The sequence below is a fragment of the Rissa tridactyla genome, chromosome 2, assembly GCF_028500815.1.
Source record: "Rissa tridactyla isolate bRisTri1 chromosome 2, bRisTri1.patW.cur.20221130, whole genome shotgun sequence".
Taxonomy (NCBI): Eukaryota; Metazoa; Chordata; class Aves; order Charadriiformes; family Laridae; genus Rissa; species Rissa tridactyla.
Genome location: NC_071467.1, coordinates 26,235,862 through 26,255,433, shown reverse-complemented (window position 1 = coordinate 26,255,433; position 19,572 = coordinate 26,235,862). Strand labels below are relative to the sequence as shown.

General features: G+C 43.9%; 1 protein-coding gene across 1 annotated transcript in view; it reads left to right on the top strand.

Annotated features, from left to right (window-relative positions):
* Positions 1 to 19,572, top strand: part of LOC128906249 (neural-cadherin-like) — a 61,875-nt gene that overhangs the window by 20,663 nt on the left and 21,640 nt on the right. The window contains exons 6-17 of the mRNA XM_054193264.1: positions 1,946 to 2,195; positions 3,126 to 3,268; positions 3,615 to 3,787; positions 4,138 to 4,306; positions 5,583 to 5,753; positions 9,287 to 9,459; positions 9,585 to 9,752; positions 10,525 to 10,774; positions 13,486 to 13,613; positions 14,810 to 14,996; positions 15,157 to 15,300; positions 17,015 to 17,298. Of these exons, the coding sequence (XP_054049239.1) occupies positions 1,946 to 2,195; positions 3,126 to 3,268; positions 3,615 to 3,787; positions 4,138 to 4,306; positions 5,583 to 5,753; positions 9,287 to 9,459; positions 9,585 to 9,752; positions 10,525 to 10,774; positions 13,486 to 13,613; positions 14,810 to 14,996; positions 15,157 to 15,300; positions 17,015 to 17,298 (2,240 nt within the window). The remainder of the gene's footprint in view (positions 1 to 1,945; positions 2,196 to 3,125; positions 3,269 to 3,614; positions 3,788 to 4,137; positions 4,307 to 5,582; positions 5,754 to 9,286; positions 9,460 to 9,584; positions 9,753 to 10,524; positions 10,775 to 13,485; positions 13,614 to 14,809; positions 14,997 to 15,156; positions 15,301 to 17,014; positions 17,299 to 19,572) is intronic.

Below are 19,572 nucleotides of genomic sequence, written 5' to 3'. Positions count from 1 at the left end.
AAGAAATGCAAATTCAAGACGACCTTTGCCATTCTGTGACTGACTGGGTTGCTATCGACGGTACTGAAAAAGACACCATGATATATGCCGTTTGTTAAAACTGTGGGTGACGTAAATGTAGGATTCAGTCGCCAACCATTTTTATTTTAACACACTCGAAGTCTAGCTGGTATCGTGTTTGTAGTGCTGATGCTACACTAGCTGAGTCAGTCTGTCTACTTAGTCATTATGGGCAGATTTATGCTCTCTGCATGTGCCTTAGGATGCCTGGATGCAAGCAAGCTGTGATCTGAAAAGCATGGAGGGATGCTCTCGGCAGAGGTTAGCATGCTCCAGCTGCACCACTGCGCCAGCAGAGCTAGGCTTGGCGTTGTGGTTGGCAACTTTGTGCTATCGTACGAGGCTTTGAGCCAGAGTTAGCTTGCACTAAGCTAGCTTAGAGCATGGGTAGAGCTAGTACAGACCTGTTTGTGGTTGCTGCATGATCCTCAAAATACGTTTGCAATGCTGATGAGTTTGCAGGATGGAACGAAATGGAAGGGGAATGGAATTCCCTGTTGCCATTGGGAAGTAAGGCATGTTTTTGTCACGTACAAGTAAGCATCACGTTCCCTATTTGCCAGAAAACATCTGGGGAAAAAGAAGTGTGATCGTTAAGGACATAAAATGCATTTTTGTGAATGATTATAATGTCTCCATAATGGCGCTGTAGATTAAATTATAACTTTTCAAATCAAGTATGTTTTTAACTTTCTGCACGCCTTCATAGAAACAATACTTTAAACCACTACATTTAACTGGTTTAAGTCGCTTTCATTTCAATCTTTTTTGAGTTTTTAATATATTTTGTCTTTCAGTGCGGCAAGAGAGGGATTAACTCTAAAGCCCTTGCTTTAGTAGTCTGTAACACACCCAAACATTTATTCACAGCAGGATTTTGAGAGATATTAAACAAAGTATTACAACCACCCTAAATGTCCTTTCAAACCCCCCTGTGTAACTTTCCACAGGCAGAGGTAGTTGAGTTTTTTGCAACTAAGTAGCACATCATTTCACTGCACCTTTTGAAATCTTTCTCTTCGCCTTTGAGGAAAATTAACCCCTTTGAGCCAATATTAGGTAGTGTTTCTCTTCATCTCATTTTTGGATGATGTGATAGCTGTCTGCCAGGGTGTCCATGCCCTGCAGTCACTGTTCCGCTTCCAAAAAGCTGTGTGATACCACGATGGCTGCGACTGTATCCTGGTGGAATAAGGGGTTTGTTTAATACCAGCATGGGTGTGAGTAGAAACCTCATTGTTTGGTGAGAAAAATGGCAGGGTAATTAAAGAGGTGAGCTCCTGTTCTTAAAAATCACTTTGGATACTACGTTTTGAGCTCTAGCTCTTTGTTCTGCTGATTTGCTGCTTCTGAGCAGATGGGACACACAACATACTGAATAAACACTTGCTGGGGAGGAATGCTTAATCACTCTTTGTACCTTGAAGCACCAGGTAATTAAAAAGTACTTTAGCTATAACATAGCTGGGAGCTAATTAAATTTGAACGGCATCCCTGGAGAGAGCGAGGACACAGTTTATGACTGATAATGTTCTACCAACATGCATATTGATTGTGCAGTAATTACCAGTGTTGACTGCTATTTGTACAAAGCGTGTTGTGTAGCATTGGGATCACGGCTCTCTTGCAAACCCGCCTTCCTGCCGTCCCTCAGGCTGGGTCGGAGCCGGGGGAAGAGATGTTTTGCTTTTTTACTCCCAGCCTCCTGCTGAGTTCCCAGACTCTTACCACAAAAACAAGGCTTTTATGGATAAAACAGAGTTGGATGACGTGTGTTCTCAAAAAAAAAAGAAAAAAAAGAGTATCTGAAGTTTACTTGGTAAGAAATAGCATAACCAAACTTCTTCTGCAGCATGACCGTTCTATTAAATGTGTTCTCTAACAGTGCTTGCAACAGACTGTGACTCTGGCTCCAACTCTGAGATCACTTACTTCATCCAGAGCACTGATTTTTCCATCACGCGTCATGGGGTCATCAATTCTAACCAGAGGCTGAACTTTGAGCGAGCAAACCATATGTATGAGTTTGTGGTGATAGCTGTCGATAAAGGACATCCCCCTCGGACAGGGACGGCGTCTGTGCGGATTCGAATGGCTAACGTGAATGATGAGGCTCCTGTCTTCTCCCAGTCCGTGTAAGCCAGCTTGAACGCCTGCTTTGGTTTCTACTGGTGCTGCTCGTACCTGTAACCTCAATAACACTTGGCTAAACAGTCGCTTCTTGTTCTGTGCAACTATAAGTACCGGTGAAATTGAGGGGTAATTTGTATGAATTTTGTAGAAGTCAGCCCTCTAGGTTGTATCCAAAAAATACACCAGTTGTGATACCAGTGTATTGACTTTATGGAGCAACTGTTTTATATAGAGAGAAGGGAATGAGTAAAAAAGACCTACCTCGATAGGGAATGATTTTGACTGTGTTGAATTCTAGTTCTCAAAGTGATTGTCCATGTATAAATGTACGGCATATTAAGATGGTAGTTAGCAAACATTAAAACTTAATTTTACCATCAGCAGATTCTATTATAAGCTAACTTTACAAGACCCTGTTTTCTGAATGCATTTTCCTGAACTAATAGAATTTATATTTTTTTGCACAAGTTTAAAGTATGGACATGTCTTAAATATAAAACATAAATACATTTATTTACAAAATGAAATACTGTTTTACAGTCATCTCTGTAGTATCTGATGCTTTCCATTAGTAGATAGGGACATAACAAACACTGCATGACAGATACTAGTCCTTTTTCTCATCTTTAGGAGATGAGAAAAGTGATCCTGTTTTGCAGTGCAAAGTACTATGTAAATATTGATATCTTCCAAAAGATCCTTGGAAATTACGTAAGGCAAAAACGCAGGATTACAATCTTAAAATACATACCCTATACTGAACAAAGATTTTGGAAGTCTGGCCTTAAACTGATTAAAGATTGCATGATTGCATGCCTGAAGCTTAAGGAAAATTACATTCATAATGACTTTATAATCCTTGGCTGATGGTTAACATGGTGATGGCTATTCCGGTACTGAATGTGCTGCCGTTGCTCCCTCATGTCCATCAGTTATAGAACATTCCTTTCGGAAGATGCTGGTCCCAGCACCTTAGTGGCTACTGTTCAGGCAAAGGACCCCGATGGAGATGGGCTGCAGTATCTGATTACAGGTGGCAACGAGGAGGGCAACTTTGAACTGGATAGTCAGAAAGGTAAGGAAAGAGGTTTTAGAACAGTTATTTACTGTCTAATCTGTATTGACTCTGCTTCACCTCTGTGTCAAAAGCCATAAGAAAGCACCATATTTATCTAATCTTCAAATGGGGATGCTTTGTATCAGTGACAATTAGCTCTTTGATACGATGCTCGTATCAATCACCCAAAAGTTGGGATCCTGGGTCCAAGGTCTTTGCGGTCTAAGATGAGTGATTCCTGTGCTTTGCAACCAAAATACAAACAGAACCAACAATACAGCGGCAGAGAAATGTGATGCTCTCTTGATTTTGTTTGTTTGTTTATGTGGTAAAATAAAGTGACACTTTATGCTTCCAACTGTAGGTATCATTAAACTCCGCAGAAACCCACCCCCCAGCCTGAAAGGGCCACAATACACACTGAACATCACTGCGATAGATGACAACGCCTCGGGGGGACCCACCCCTCTCAGCAGTTTTGCTGAGGTTATTGTAGGAGTTAACGACATTAATAACAACAAGCCTGTCTTCAGAGAGGTAAGGTGTCTTTCTGCAGATATTCTTTTCCCATCCGTGATTGGGGTTATAGACTCCTCTTGGCTACTGGTGATTGCCGGTGGGCTGAAGGGACTGTGTTTGCAGAGCAGAATGAATCTGTGAGAGAACATGCAGCCAGCTTTCTTCGTGCCTAAAGAGCAAAGTCTTCATTCCCTTTTTTTTTTTTCTTTCCTCTCCCTTAGAGCTTGATTTCTTTGTGAGTATAAGTAATAGAAGTGATTTTCTTCTGAGTTCTGGGAAGAACTGGCTGGAAAAAATATTGACGCTGTGCAGTAAATTCATGTGGCTCTGTGTAATAAATAGGGTTGGATGTTTGGGTGTATTTTTAGTGCGCTTACTACAGCGACAGCACCTGGGTTCTGGAGAATCAGCCTCCAGGCACGTACGTGCTACAGGTAGAGGCCTACGATGCAGACCTCGGCGTTAACGGAGAGGTGAAGTATGGGCTCATGCACCGAGACGGAGCTTCCCTAGGCTTCAGCATTGACCCAGACACAGGTCAGTAGCTCGCAGGTTATGGGGAGAAAATGAAAATGGCGTTGTATTGTAATGAGAATGCCACAGTGAGCGTGTCCAAGTGGGCTCAGGCTTTAACAGTCTAACTGCTGTGTTAGCAGTAGCAGCTTGAAGAATAAACACTGAAAAAAGTTCGGGGTATATGGATAGCCACGGACATAGATTAAGATAAGAAGATAGTGATTTGAATGACAAATTAAGTAGGGAAACAAACCGCAGTTCAATGAGAAGATAAAAAGCTATTCTGCATCAATTATCTTCCTACTGGATCAAGTGTAGCTATAAAAATGCAGAGCAGAAAGGGTGACTCTAACAGCTTGAGTGTGTTCTTCCCTTCAGTGTGGCCTGACAGTTCTTTAAAAGGGTTTATTTCTCATCTCATGCACAAATAGGAGGCCTAGTGCAGTACGTATAGAGAACCAGAACAGGGCAGTGACAGACAGTCTTGATGCATTTCAGATGAAGTAGTTATAAATGTCGTTGATGTTTCTATAGTCAAAACAGTAAGATGTGATATGTGCGTGTCCAGGACTGCACAGGAGTCTGGAAGGGCTGACAACAGAGCAGCAGAATCCTGGATCCTCGTCCTAGCATATCTATCTACTATCCTAGCATAGTAGAGACATAGGTCTGGAAATGGCCTCCAGAAGGCCAGTTTAAAGCCTCCCAACCAGAAAAAAAGATCTGAGACAGGGAGGGACTTGGTCAGTAAAGAGGAAAAGCTGAATACTGGGAGAAAATTGTTCAATTTATTAACTGAGCTTTGTGATTCTACCCTATTTTAATCTGTTCAACAAAGCAGCCTCCAGCTCCTGTAGTAGAGATGACTTTGATCACATCATTTGTGCCTTCTGTGGTGTGACTCTTCCCCAGAGTGATAATGAGCTGTCTTTGAGATATTCAGTTACTTGGACTATCACTGGAGTAAACCTAAAAGAGGCCTCTTGATGAGGAGGAGAAAGTCCTCTGCTCCATGAGGAGTGAGATAACCAGGTACTCAGACTGAAGCTCCTTATCAGGGCAGCAGGAGAGAAAGCTGTTGACCCCTGGCAGTATGTGGCATGTGAGAAGAGGAGAGACAGGGGAATTGGAGTTGGTCTTGTCCAAGACACACGTGGAAAGGTTGGTGTGGATTAGGCTTGATAGTTGTGCTGTGTGTGGTCAGAGCTTGCTCTTGTGTAGGAGACATGCTGCTCCCTTTCTGCAAATTCAGTCCCAAGGCTGTGACATGCAGAACAGGAGGTGTCTGCCTCCCCAGGAGTCATCACAACCACGCAGAGTTTTGACCGGGAGAAGCAGAGGGAGTATACGCTGTCTGTTACGGCGACCGACCAGGCACAGGAACCACTGATCGGCGTGTGTCAGGTCACCATTCTCATCGCTGACGTCAATGACAACGACCCCAAGTTCGAGAACAGTCGCTATCAGTGTGAGTGTTTCTTAACTACCTGTCCCAGTACCGCAACATGAACCTGTTTAGTAGTTCCTTATCACAGTGGTCAGTATTTTAGGTGGCCAGTCTTCCTTTGCTGCCAACTAAGCCAGTTACTGCTTAAACCAGTCAGTGGAAATATGCAAATTGATCACTGCCCTCTTTATTCATTGTAATACTCTTAAAAACATTGACTGTCTTCACTCCTATAGATCAGGCAGATCTGATCCCTTCCCTTCGCAGCTTTTCCATGCCCAGTTTTTCTGCAGACTGCATTTTTCTTCAATGTCCCAAAACATGACGTGACATCCTAGCTGAGAAGTCATCAGCCCCCAACTAGAAGAGCAATTGGCATCTGTGTCCCTTTGCCACAGCAACCCTGTTCGAATAGACTGGAGCGGTATTTATCTCTTGTCAAATAGCCCGAAATCCTTGGCTTCCAGCCTGTGATTGGCTGGGAGCCCCGATGCCTCCTGTGACTGTGCCGCTGAGCTAGCTTTTCCCACTTGCTCTGGTGCCTTTCCCTTTTTCACCCCCACACAACGTGCTTTTCATCAGTCTTTCATTTAATTTTACTTGATGCTTCTCCAGTAGTATCCTGCACTTAAGTACACTCGGACCCTCTACACTTGATGCCACCCACAAGTGATGAGCGTACTCCCTAGTTGCTGGACTAGGGCAGGCCCTTGCATAATTGCCTCGGGAAGAATGGCAAAAAATGGTTGATGACTCACGTGACAACAACTCCATTTTGGAGATGTTCTGCTAGTTCTGTGGAAATGTCAAGCAGTGACCAATGACTTATTAAAATGAAGACAGCTCACAAATAAGTCATCTTTAGCATCACGGAGGCCAGCATTTTAAAGGTTGGATGCTTATATGGCAGGATTTTAACAAGGAGAAATGACCTGTTAGAAAACAGTCTAAATAGACATCCACACTTCAGAGTTATGCACAAGGATAGAAAGAAAACCGTGTTGCACCTTTTAGAGTATCTTATAGCCACTAACTTCAAGTGCCAAAGTGGTTAAAGTGTGCAGATTGGGAATAGCCATTTCTGCGTTCCTACCGATGGTTTCTGCAAGCCTGGCCAAAGCAGTGCTGGGAAGTCAGGTGGGAGTGATCTCACTGGAGAGAAATATTTTTGGATGGGGCAGAGAAGTCCTTGAGGTAAAGGTAATGTTTGTGCAAAGATGAACCTTTCTTCTGTACCTTCAAACATGTCCTTCAGGTGAGACTGCCTGGGATTATTTTTTTCAAAAGTAGTGAAGCTGAGAGGTCGCATTTGATAATTATGGTGACCTCAGCACTTCTCAGGAATTGGCAGATTTTCTTCTTTTTTCATGAACACAGAGAACCAGCAAAGGCCCTGTAGCAAAAGCACTCCTTTGGGATGGGGAAATGGCAGATAATGAGGTCACTTTATGCATAGCGCTTTTCCAGCATCTATACATAAGTAATCGATGTTTGCACGTCACAGAATTAAAAATAGCTGCTTCTCTAACAAGATCAAATGCCATTAGTCATAGGTTTCTAATCTTCCTGGAAACTGCTGGTTCTTTATTGCGCTGCACTAGAATGTTGGTCAAATCCCCGATTTAAACCTTGCATCTTATCATCTCTCTGCAAAACAGACATTAAAGAAGTGCTTAACTCTGTGCAGTAGGGATGGTGTAGTGAGTGTTAGAGTTATGCCAGCGGCAAGCAGAAGTACGTGAAATGAGAGAGCATGGCCCTTCCAAGTAATTTTGTATTTTTTCTTACAATACGATTTAACAGGATTCAACTATAAAGGCATAAATTTAAACAGAAAAAAGGATTCCATTTTCATTAATCTATTTTAGTGCCAGTTAAGTCTCTTCTGAAAGCAGCTTTGGCTGTTACTGACGTACCGGGGACATGAATCCTAGGCCAATTAAATGTCCTGGGGGACAAGAGAAGCTAATTAAAGCTCAAACTTGCGTGCATGGAGTAAGCAGTGGTGGTGGTTTAAGGTTTTAGTGCCTCGCTGCCACAGATTGCAGATATTAAGGAAGAAAAACCAAAACACAAAACATGGCCACTCCACTTCATAAATAATGTGCAAATCTGATTGTCCCACCTCAAAAATGCTAAAGGAGACACATACAAAGGAGACCAAAGATAGGAAACAGTTTCTGAAGAAGAAGTGATGAACTCGAGTGACTGGGTTGTCTAAACCTAACTGCGACAGCCTTCCCGCTGCCAGTTTCAATACGCTGAGCTGATGGAGCCTGAGTGCATGGAAACGGCTCAAGAACATGGTCGGGCAAGCACCCGTGGCTACTTGGAGGAGGAATTGGGGCTGGATGGCTGAGGATGAAGGGAAAAGCAGGACGAAAGTCAGATCAGAGCAGTCTAAAGACTGGTGCATGGAAGAGAGGCAGCCGGCAGGGATGTGATGGCTTTTTATAAAATTGTGCCTCATAGAGAAGAGTGAAGTAGGAAATGACTGCTCACGATTTCCCATCATTTTTTTGGTGTCCCTGCCAGGAATCAGGCTTTAGGAAGACAAAATGAGTAACTTTTCTGTGCCATGGGTACTTCAGCTGTGCAACTCTTTGCCACTGGATTTTTAGATGATGTTTACAGAAGCGGGTTCAAAGAAGGACTAGTCTGTCTGGGACTGCGGACACAAAGGCACGGCCTGTGTCTCAGGTGGATTGCAGGGAACAGGGAGCGAGACCTGAAGAAAGGGGATATATAAAATGCCCCCTGCATCCTTGCCCTGGGCAGCTTCTCCAAAACACTGGGCTTTTGGGGGGGATCTTCGCTATCACCCGCATCTTCCTGCTTTGCGATTACCTGCTGCCTCCCGCTGGCGATGCTGCCGCCGCCACTCGCGTGCAGGATTAATCCGATTCAGACGAAATTGCTTTTGATGCCAACCTGCTTTTATCAGCAGCTGCGCCCGGCAGCCTGGACTGTGATCTGAAGCGGCGGGCGGGCGGCTGTGGGGTTTGCCAGGCACGAGTGCCAGCAGTGGCGCAGTCAGTAAACCTGCTTCACTTCACAGCTCGCTTAAAAACCCAGCCTGTCAGGTGAAAGGGAAGGGGAAGCTGAAAGAGGACTGTAGGCCCTCCATTAGTGATGATACTTTACAGCCTGCCTCACTACAGAAACATTTAATCCCCCATGAAGGGGACTATGAGGTTTTGCAGGAATATTTCTATTACACACAGCCTGGTGAATCAGAGCCAGACCTGCTGACAGTAACAGGCGATAGGATGAGAGCAAATGGCCTCAAGTAGCACCAGGGGAGGTTTAGATTAGATAGTAGGAAAATTTTTTACACTGAAAATATTATCAAACATTGGAACAGGCTGCCCAGGGAAGTGGTGGAGTCACCATCCCTGGAGGTATTTAAAAGATGGGTAGGTGTAGTACTTAGAGATATGGTTTAGTGATGGGTTTTGTTAGTGTTAGGTTGATGATTGGACTCACTGATCTGAAAGGTGTCTTCCAAGCTAGACAATTCTGTGATTCTGTGACAGTACCTTTGTATTTTAAAGATTTCCTCAGTGAAGACACTCCAGTGGGGACCAGTTTCCTCCGTGTTGCAGCTCATGACAGTGACCAAGGTGTGAATGCTGCCATCACATACTCAATGTTGGAGCACCAACTGGAGTACTTCCAGATCAACCCCAGCACGGGCTGGGTCTACGTGAACCACCTGCTATCCCAGGTAAAGCAGCTCTGCCTGGAACAGCGCAACCTCCGACCCCTCAAATCCATTGCAAAGGGTTAACTGCAATCTCTTGATTTGTACGAAATGGTTTGCAAATATCCTCAGTCTTCTTTGTTCCACAGACAACGCGCATTAGTCGCTATATCGTAGCAACAGACGGAGGGAACAGAAGCAGCACTGTGGAGCTGACGGTAACTGTCACCAACGCGCTCAGCCAGCCGCCCCGGTGGGAGCAGAGCATGTACTGGGTAACCATCCCCGAAAACACCATTCGTGACACCAAGATAGTGGTATGTTAAAAGTGCAATTATTTCCCTCCCTCTGCTTTCCATTCCAGCTTCTTCCTCTGTTGTGCACTGTCTCCGCGTTAAGAGTGCATGGATGCTCACTCTCCAACCTTACTGCGTTGTGCTCTTTCCTTCCCAACCCTCCCAGCCGCGTACCCCGTTAGTGTGTGTCAGGAGTACCGGCTGCAGAATAGGCCAGCGTTTCAGCTGGCAGCAGTTTTCCCAGTGACTTCTTACACCAACGGCCCTCAGGGTGAGCTCCTGCAGGCAGCGGCTTCGAATGAGAAGCAAGGTCCATGCCCTGCTGGTGAGGGAAGTCCTTGAGTGTTCCCACCAAGGGCCAGCTCCTCACTCCTCCGTCCTCAGCAGACCGTGCTGCCTGCCTACGTCTTTCCTACAGCTTTTCTCAGTTTAGCACTACAGCATGGAACGGCTGTAGTTTGCTTTGGGCTCTTCTAACCCAAACCAATTCCTTTTTAACCTGTACACACATATTCTTTAAGGATAGTCTCTTCCATAAATTGCCTGATAATTTCTGCCTTGCTCCTCCTGCATGTAATATCCAAGCACTTGCAAAGACCTGCATCAAACCTAAATGTTGTAAAATGAAATTCAGCTCTGTAAAAGGTTTCTTTTTTGTCTGTTATCCAAGTCATACAGGCATGTATGTTCTTGGAGAACATACATGCGTGTATGTTCTTGCCATCAAACTGAACATTTAACGCTTGCAACCCCGTGCTTCATGAACATATGTGGTGGCTCTTTTCTTCTTCAGACCATCAAAGCCACATCCCCTCTTGGTGATCCCAGGGTTACATATAATCTGGAGGAGGGTCAAGTTCCAGAGACTAACATGCCAGTTCGTTTCTATCTGAAGCCAAACAGAGCTGATGGATCTGCTTCTCTTCTAGTCGCTGAACCACTTGACTTTGAGACAACTAAGTTTTTCACCCTGACAGTCCGGGCACAAAACGTAGCAATGACTCCTTTAGCTTCCTTTACCACTGTGTGTGTGAACGTAACAGGTAAGCTTCGCTGCTGTTAGAACAGCTCTTTCAGAACAATATTCTTGTTATTTTTAGTATTACACCATGAATTAAGGTAACATCCATGAAATGCCAAGCCACCTAAGAATGCTTTGTACATTTCTATACTGTAAAAGGAAGTCATGCAGTTGTTCAAAAGGCCTATTTGAGACAATTTCTAAGTACGATTACCAAATGTGGAAATGTGGTAGCGCAAAAATGGGCTGTCTGAATGTTTATGCAACACTGGTGCTTGCTTTTATAAATGTAATTGGAAAGATTTTCTTTTGATAGGAGGAGAAGTCTAGTAAATGTCCTCAAGCTGCTTCAACACAGGACACGAGTGTTCCTGGAAATATTCTGTGCTATAAAAAGAGAAACATCCCAGACAGATTGGGTTTGTGTTTGATATCTCTTTAGGGTTTTTTGTTATATTCAGAATTTTCTATTGAACACCGAGATTAAAACTCTAGAAATGAAAATGCAAAGGTCCTTACAATAGGTGCAATTTTCAAAAATTTGATCTAACCCTCCTTATAGTAGGATCTTTTTGTAAGGCTCTACTCCTGAAGATCCACATAAAACCAGAAATCTGATTTTAATCCCTGCTTTTTGAGGCACTAGTGGAGTTACTTTTGATACATAGACATTTAGACGAAAATATGAATAAGTGAAGTCTCCAGCAAACCCATTTTTCTCGCTCACCACCACGGAAATGAGAGACCGAAGTGGTAATTTGAATGGAATTCTATCTTCCCTGCTTCACTTCAGCACAGTATTGCCCAGTCTTCCACAGTCCACCAATGCAAAAACCCTTCAGGTTTGTAGAGCAAGAGTGCTTCAGGTCAGGGTCTGAACCTCATTGTAGATTATGGACCCTGTCCCAAAAGATTTTTCCTATAGTGCAGTTATTGGTATCAGAATTTGGCAGAAACTTCATTTTGCTCACAAGCAAAAATCCTTTTTCAGTAACTTAGTATTTCATGCAAAAAAAGGTTTACACACGCGTGAATGTATTAGTGGGAGAAAAAAGCAAGTTGAACACCTTTAACAGAGAAATAACCACCAGGAAGTTTCATACGCGGAATCATCCTTTATTTATGCACAAGCACACAGAAAAGGAAATCTTTTATAGCTTCTCATTTTCCTGACCTTGCTCAGTGAATTTGCTAAAACTTATTTCTAACAAGACATATTCTCTTCTATAAAATAGGGAGGAAAAGCCTGTTAGAAAAGACGTTTTCACAGACAATTATGCATATAAGAAAGAAAGAATATTGGGATTTACGGGAGCCCACACAGACAACTTAAAAAAAAAAAAAAGTAATTTAAGACATTGGTTCTGCAAATAATTGTGTGTCAGAATGAATGGAGTCACGTGGCAGTAGTAAAACTAAATTTGTGCTTAAGGGTTTGCAGAATGAGATATTAAGAATTTTTCTGCTCTTCATAAAGACAGATGGATCTGAGGAACTGTCATTACAGCTCCTCTGTTTTGGCACCGTGCCACAACACAGGAAAATGGCTTTCTTAAAATGTGGCTGTTAAACTGTGAAAAGTGCGAAAACATGTAGGGGACTACACAGCATTTCTGAGTTTAGCCGCCTCACAGATGAAGAGGAGCACCAGACTGATTTGTCGTGGTTGAGCAGGAGGACGTGACTCCAGAGCAGTTTAAACAGATCTGAGTCAGGGCTGGCATAGCTCTCCTGCCTGTCCCTTGTGCTCACCCGGTCCTACAGCAGTTTTAGGGAGAAAACAGTCAGAAACTGGCCCTTCAAAGCACTCAACATATTTTTTCCAGTTTAGGTCTCTACAGGAGTCAGGCAAGGAAAACCAGCAAGACCAGCACTGATATAAGCTTAATGTGGCTTTGCCTTGTGCCTAATCTGACCTGGCTGCAGATGGCTGTGACCAGGGCAGCCCTTCCTTTCCTTCACCTGGATGATCCCACCATGTCCCTTGCGTTGGATCTGGTGATTCCACAGCTGCAGAGCGTGGAATCTCAGATCTCAGCTAGCCTTTTTCTCTCCAGAAAGTCGTCTCTCTCAGAGCAACGCAATGAGCGCTGTCGACATGGGGCCACCTAATCCAGCTCATGGGAAGGGGGATCCCATGGCTTAGAGCAGGATGACAAGGATGGGAAGATCAGCATGCTTCCTTTGGACATGGGCCAGTAGTTAGATGAGGGGAGGCTAATGTGCAACTGCATCCTAAATAATCGTTAGGTCCTACAGCTTAACATAACTCTGGCTATACTGCCATGCAAAGGCCAGGAAAGACTGTTTTACACATGTTCTTGTCAACTCTATAGACTCTGCAGTTTTAATTTCCATTGCATGTTAATCAGCCCTTAATAAAATGCTGAAATTAACTACTACTGTAGATAACCAGCTCTTGGCAGGCTGTGGATGAAAGGCCTCCTGGTGCTGGTATTCATGGACTTACTATGAGAAGATCGCTGGTCAAATCATTAGCTACTATCTTACCTGAGATTAGGCCACCATGTCCCAGAAACTGCTCAATGTCTAGAAAATGCCTCCTGACAGTTGCCATGAAAATGGGAAGACCCAAAGCAGGATTACTTCTTACTATGAACAATGTGAGTTCTTTCTCCAAGCAAAATTAAGACTGTGGAAAAAAATACAGTAAAAAAAAAAATATTTCTTCAAACATTTTCTTACTGTGGTCCCCATCACCTCCTTTTGCAGATGTCAATGACAATGTTCCGTTCTTCGTGTCTTCTAACTACGAGGTGTCTGTGCCAGAAGGAGCTGATGTTGGCACATCTGTGGTTCGGGTGTTAGCTACGGACTTGGATTCTGGCTTACATGGAGAGGTTTGACCTTACATCCAATTCTTTTCCTCCCAATAGGCAAGTTTTAGTATTGTAATTAGTGAGAGTGCGCAGACAGCAGATGACAGGGTAATGAGCCACAAACACTTCTTACAGCACTTGTCAAGCATTTGTCTAGCATATGCCTGATGTGCACAATATGGGATGTAGGCACACAACATGCTGTTCACGATCGTTGGGATCCTGCATCATAGCAGCTCATCCTGATCCAGCAACCGTGACAAAGAACTGCTGCGTAATTCTCAGGGTTGCTCCCAGGACGAGACAAGTGGAGGTGGCTGCAGAACATGTTTCCAAACTCTTTCCTCCTCAGTTCATTATTTAATTGACCATCAGTCATTATGGTCAGTTAAACACAGCCGTTTAAATATGGTCAATTAAAAAAAGTTTCATTCCACCATCATTGGTCAAATGGTTGGTCAAACCAATATTTAACCATCATTGTCATAATGACCCAACCCTAGGAAAAAGCAGTGTTATGAAGGAAACTGCTTATTTTCTGTGCATTTTCCTGAGCCTTTCCCGAAAATCCTACTAGCTCTTCTGGGAGGGAACTCTGGCCAGTAGAGATCTGCTGTTCTGTAATTGTCATTTTGCAACTGCTGAAGAGCAACCTGTGTGATAGAACCGCCTGGTGGTGCTCTGGGCATGACTTGGGGGTAAGGGTGGAAATGTTTTTTTCAGAACAGGAAGCCAAACCTTTGTTAAAGTGAAAAATGTGGATAGCTTTCATCAGTGGAGGTTTTAATTCGCTCAGTCCTGTTGAACGAGACCCAAACTCTCAGTTAGCCCCATTTTTTTTTGAGATCAGAAGCACAGTGGGTTGCTAGAAGCTGGGCAGACACCAGGGAAGATTTCATTCCATACGATCTCTGTCCTTCTGTTATTCATTATCTTTCTTAACTGCTCCTACTGGACACTGTTGGAGATTAGATACTGGGCTTGATGGGCCTCGATACCGCTGGTACAGATGTTCTTCTGTTTGAGAATTCTGGTTTTTTTATATCAAAGTGGGCAAAAGACTTAGAAAAATTATGAGCAGATGAACTGTCTTTTCTCAGAGTGTTGTTACTTTGCAGACAGAGTCAGGAGGCTACTGGGGAAGGGGGAGGTCACAGCACTTGGTCATAAAAGTGAAAGTGGAAAAGTGGAAACTCTCTTAACTATTTCCTTTTTAGGTTCACTACTTAATATTGAAAGATGCTAGTGAGGATTACCAGTTCTTCACCATTGAGCCTGAGACAGGAATTATTTCCACCCATGCATCTTTTGACAGAGAGAAAAGAGCCTCTTACTTGATTGAAGTTCAGTCTCAGGACTCTTCAGAATCTGCTAGGCCTGGTGTTCGTGGGCAGCCCAACACAGGTAAAACTAGTAAGGAATTATATATTGGGTAAAAGATATCAGAGATTGGGTTCCTTAACTTTTTCTAGCCTTGGGGGATATGTGAGCTGTCTGGAATATGACAAGGTATTCCACCTCTGCCATTTCTAGTCTGCATGTTCCTCTTGCATCTCCTTCTTAGACACAGCCTATGTAAGGATTTTTGTCAGTGATGTGAATGACAACGCTCCGGCATTTCCTCGGTCAGTGTACGAGGTCAGCATAGATGAGGACAGGGATGTTGGAAGTCCTGTTGTGACAGCAACAGCAGATGATGAAGATGAGGGTGAGTGGACCCTGCATGTCTTTCTAAGTCCTCTTAGTATTACTGCGTGTTGTGTGTAGGGCTACTTCCTTCACGGGCAAACAAATCTCTGCATTCAGGAGATGATTAAGCCTTTCAAGCATTTGTAAAAGTGAGGAGAGAAGTTCTGGGAACATGGGAGCATTTTCTTTTATTAAGTGCAAACGTTTACAGTGCAAAGTTAGAGCTAGCTGGCAATCTCTTTGGGGCAGAATGAAATCACCTGGAGTCACAACCCTGCTGTAACTTCACAAGAGGTAACATAAAAACTCACTCAGTCTTGAGCATGTGCGTGCTTTTTGCTGGCTCCTGTGCTTTCCAGATCTCCCTGGGAGTCAGTTTTACGTATGACTATTGCAAGAAAACCAAACCTGTGTGCTTTTTGGTGAGTTAATGGGTTGAATATGCTTGTGGAAGAATCTGATAAACAGTGGAAAAAGTGGGATGACATGGCCAGAAATGGAGGCAGGGAGAAGGCAGGGAGAAGGCAGGAAACAAGGGAAAATCAGACCTTCTTTTTGGGCTCACACTTATATCAGCTCTGATGGTGTCAAACTTCTACAGTGTGGTGAGACCAGATGGGCTGAGCCAGTCCAACAGCATGCACCACCAGTCAGTTCCTGGTCTTGCTTCTGCTGCAGCTTTTTGGCTCCTTTCAAGAGTTGGTCCAGCTCGACTTGCTGGAGAAAAACAAACCCATTGAAAAAAAGGCGGCAAGCTGGTGCATTGGCGACAGAGCCCAAATGAGCACCAGAGGAGTGTGTTTCTGGGACCAGGTGAGAGTTGACCATTCCTTTCAGTGGCAGTTGTGTAATGCCTGTGCCTCTTGGTGCCCAAGATGAAGAAGTAAAGAGGCCGTTTAAAACCGGCTGCTGGCACTTGAGAGAGTTTGGCAAAAGTGACTAGCAAGTGATGCTCAAGCTCATGCTGTAAAGGCAGTCAAGTTCTTCCAAGCAGTAATGTTGAGCACAGCCTTTTCACTTTCTTGCCATCCATGTTGCTCTAGCTTTCTCATCCACAGTTGACTCACAACTTAAAATGCTGAAAGTTCTTTCTACTCCTAACCGTTCACCTATTTAACTTGGGAAATGACTTTCTGTTATGAGGTGCACTGTCAAGTATTTTTTTTTTCCTTTTCAAGTAAGTAAACATGAAGCACAAAACGAATTGTTGATATTTTTTTTTTGTTCCTAAACGTTTTTCAGCAATCAAACAACTGCTATTGTACAGGTGGAATGTTATTGAGATGAATTCTTGCTCAAAATAGAGGATGACTGATATTTTAGCACCACCCAGTGGTTAAAAAAAAGTTCAGGAGTATTGGCATTTGAAACGGGAGGCTTAGGAAACATTGAGCAAAAATAGCTTCTAGTATTTTAATAGTATGTTACTTTTTATGATTGGCAAATAAATGCACAATAAATTAGAGGCACACCATTCTTTCATTATAAATAAACAGATGCTTGTCTGTGACTTGTCAATATAAATTCAGACTTAACCCCCAATCTACCATAGACAAACCCGTCAAATTACATACACGGATCATTCTGTTTGTGGCTGGGGCTGTGTTTTGTCTCCCACACACAGTGTAAAAGTCTGGGCAAATAAGGTTTCTCTTGGATACATGTCCACTGTGTGTATCTGGACCGAGCACTCAGAGAGTGGACAGGCAGCGGTTGTTTGCTTTCTCTTGTAGGTGCAAATGCCAAACTCAGGTATCAGATCACATCAGGAAATGCAAAAGGAGTTTTTGATGTGGAACCTGAGGTTGGAACTGTCTTCATTGCTCAGCCTCTGGATTATGAACAAGAACATCATTACGAGCTCCGGCTTGTAGCTTCTGATGGAAAATGGGAAAATCACACGCTTATCATCATCAATGTTGTCAATAAAAATGACGAAGCACCAGTCTTTACTCAGAACGAATACCAGGGCAGTGTCTTGGAGGAGCTCACAGATCTGCCTGTTCTTGTCCTAAAGGTAAAGCAGTTTGCACAAAGCAGGGCTGACTTTTTGTTCAGCTCAATCCCATCCGTCTACACAAATCCAAAAAGATTTTGATTTCTTTAGGGTGGGTGAGCCCTGATATTAGGATTTATCTATCAACATTCTGTAAAGAAGAGAATAAAGAAAGCCTGGTTGAATTTTCATGATGGACTTACTCCCTTGACCAGCATAAATGACTTGATGATCTTAAGGGTCTTTTCCAACCTAAATAATTTTATGATTCTATGATTCTAAATGTTAAAAAATTTGATGTCTTTCCTTTACAAAGCAGAGATAGATAGCATATTTTGAGTAACTGTATAAGCATAGCGGGGCTGGCACATGTACCTCACGCATTTAAGTCACAAACTCTTTGGCTACATTTATACAACCAAATAAACATTACTAGGGATGGTTCTTTTACTCTGGAACTCAATCATAGAACAGCTTGGATTGGAAGGAACATTTAAAGGTCACCTAGTCCAACTCCCTGCAGTAAGCAGAGACATCTTCAACTAGATCAGGTTGCTCAGAGCCCCGTCCAACCTGACCTTGAATGTTTCCAGGGATGGGGCATCTACCACCTCTCTGGGCAACCTGTTCCAGTTTTTCACCACCCTCATTATAAAACGTTTCTTCCTTATATCTAGTCTAAATCTACTGTCTTTTAGTTTAAAACCATTACCCCTTGTCCTGTTGCAACAGGCCCTGCTAAAAGTCTGTCCTCATCTTTATTATAAGCTCCCTATAGGTACTGAAAGGCCACAATAAGGTCTCCCTGGAGCCTTCTCTTCTCCAGGCTGAACAACCCCAACTCTCTCAGCCTGTCCTCATTGCAGAGGTGCTCCATCCTTCTGATCATTTTTGTGGCCCTCCTCTGGATGTGCTCCAACAGGTCCATGTCTTTCCTGTGCTGAGGGCTCCAGTGCTGGACACAGTACTCCAGGTGGGGTCTCATGAGAGTGGAGTAGAGGGGCAGAGTCACCTCCCTTGACCTGCTGGGCATGCTTCTTTTGATGCAGGCCAAGTTGCATCAAAATACAGTTGGCTTTCTGGCCTGTGAGTGCGCATTGCTGGCTCATGTCCAGCTTTTTATCTCCCCCAAGTCCTTCTCAGCAGGGCTGCTCTCAATCCCTTCATCCCCCAGCCTGTATTGGTATCAAGAGTTGCCCCAACCCAGGTGTGGGACCCTGCACTTGGCCTTGTTGAACCTCATGAGGTTCACATGGGCCCACTTCTCAAGCTTGTCCAGGTCCCTCTGAAAGGCATCTCATCCCTCCGGCATGTCAACTGCACCACTCAGCTTGGTGTCATCTGCAAATGTGCCAAGGGTGTACTTGATCCCACTGTCTATGTCATTGATAAAGATACTAAACAGTACTGGTCCCAGTACAAACCCCTGAGGGACAGCACTTGACATCGATCTCCATCTAGACATTGAGCTATTGAGCACTACCCTCTGGATGTGACCTTCCAACCAATTCCTTAGCCACCGAACAGTCCACCCATCAAATCCATATCTCTCCAATTTAGTGAGAAGGATGTTGTGGGGGACTGTGTCAAAGGCCTTGCAGAAGTCCAGACAGAAGATATCTCTAGCTCTTCCCTTGTCCACTGATTTAGTCACTCCATCATAGAAAGCCACTAGGTTGGTCAAGCAGGACTTCCCCTTGGTGAAGCCATGCTGGCTGTCTCGAATCACCTCCCTGCCCTTCATGTGCCTTAGCATAGCTTCTGGGAGGATCTGTTCCATGATCTTCCCAGGCACAGTGAGGCTGACAGGTCGGTAGTTCCCAGGGTCCTCCTTTCTACCCTTTTCAAAAATGTGTGCAATGTTTCCCTTTTTCCAGTCATCAGGGATTTCACCTGACTGCCATGACTTTCCAAATATCATGGAAAGTGGCTTGGCAACTACATCAGCCAGTTCCCTCAGGACTCTGGGATGCATCTTATCAGGTCCCATAGACTTGTATACATTCAGGTTCCTCAGGTGGTCACGAACCTGATCTTCTCTTACAGTGGGAGGGACTTTTCTCCCCCAGTCCCCGCCTTGTGGTGCATCCACTCGAGAGGTGTGGGGAGAGAAGCTGCCAATGAAGACTGAGGCAAAAAAGTTCTTGAGTACATCAGCCTTTTCCTCGTCCATTGTTACCAGTTTGACAATCTTGCTTATTGGGGACTGCATGCTTTCTTTAACCTTACTTTTCTGGCTGACATACCTTGTAGAAGCCCCTCTTACTATTCTTTGCATCCCTTCCCAAGTTCAGC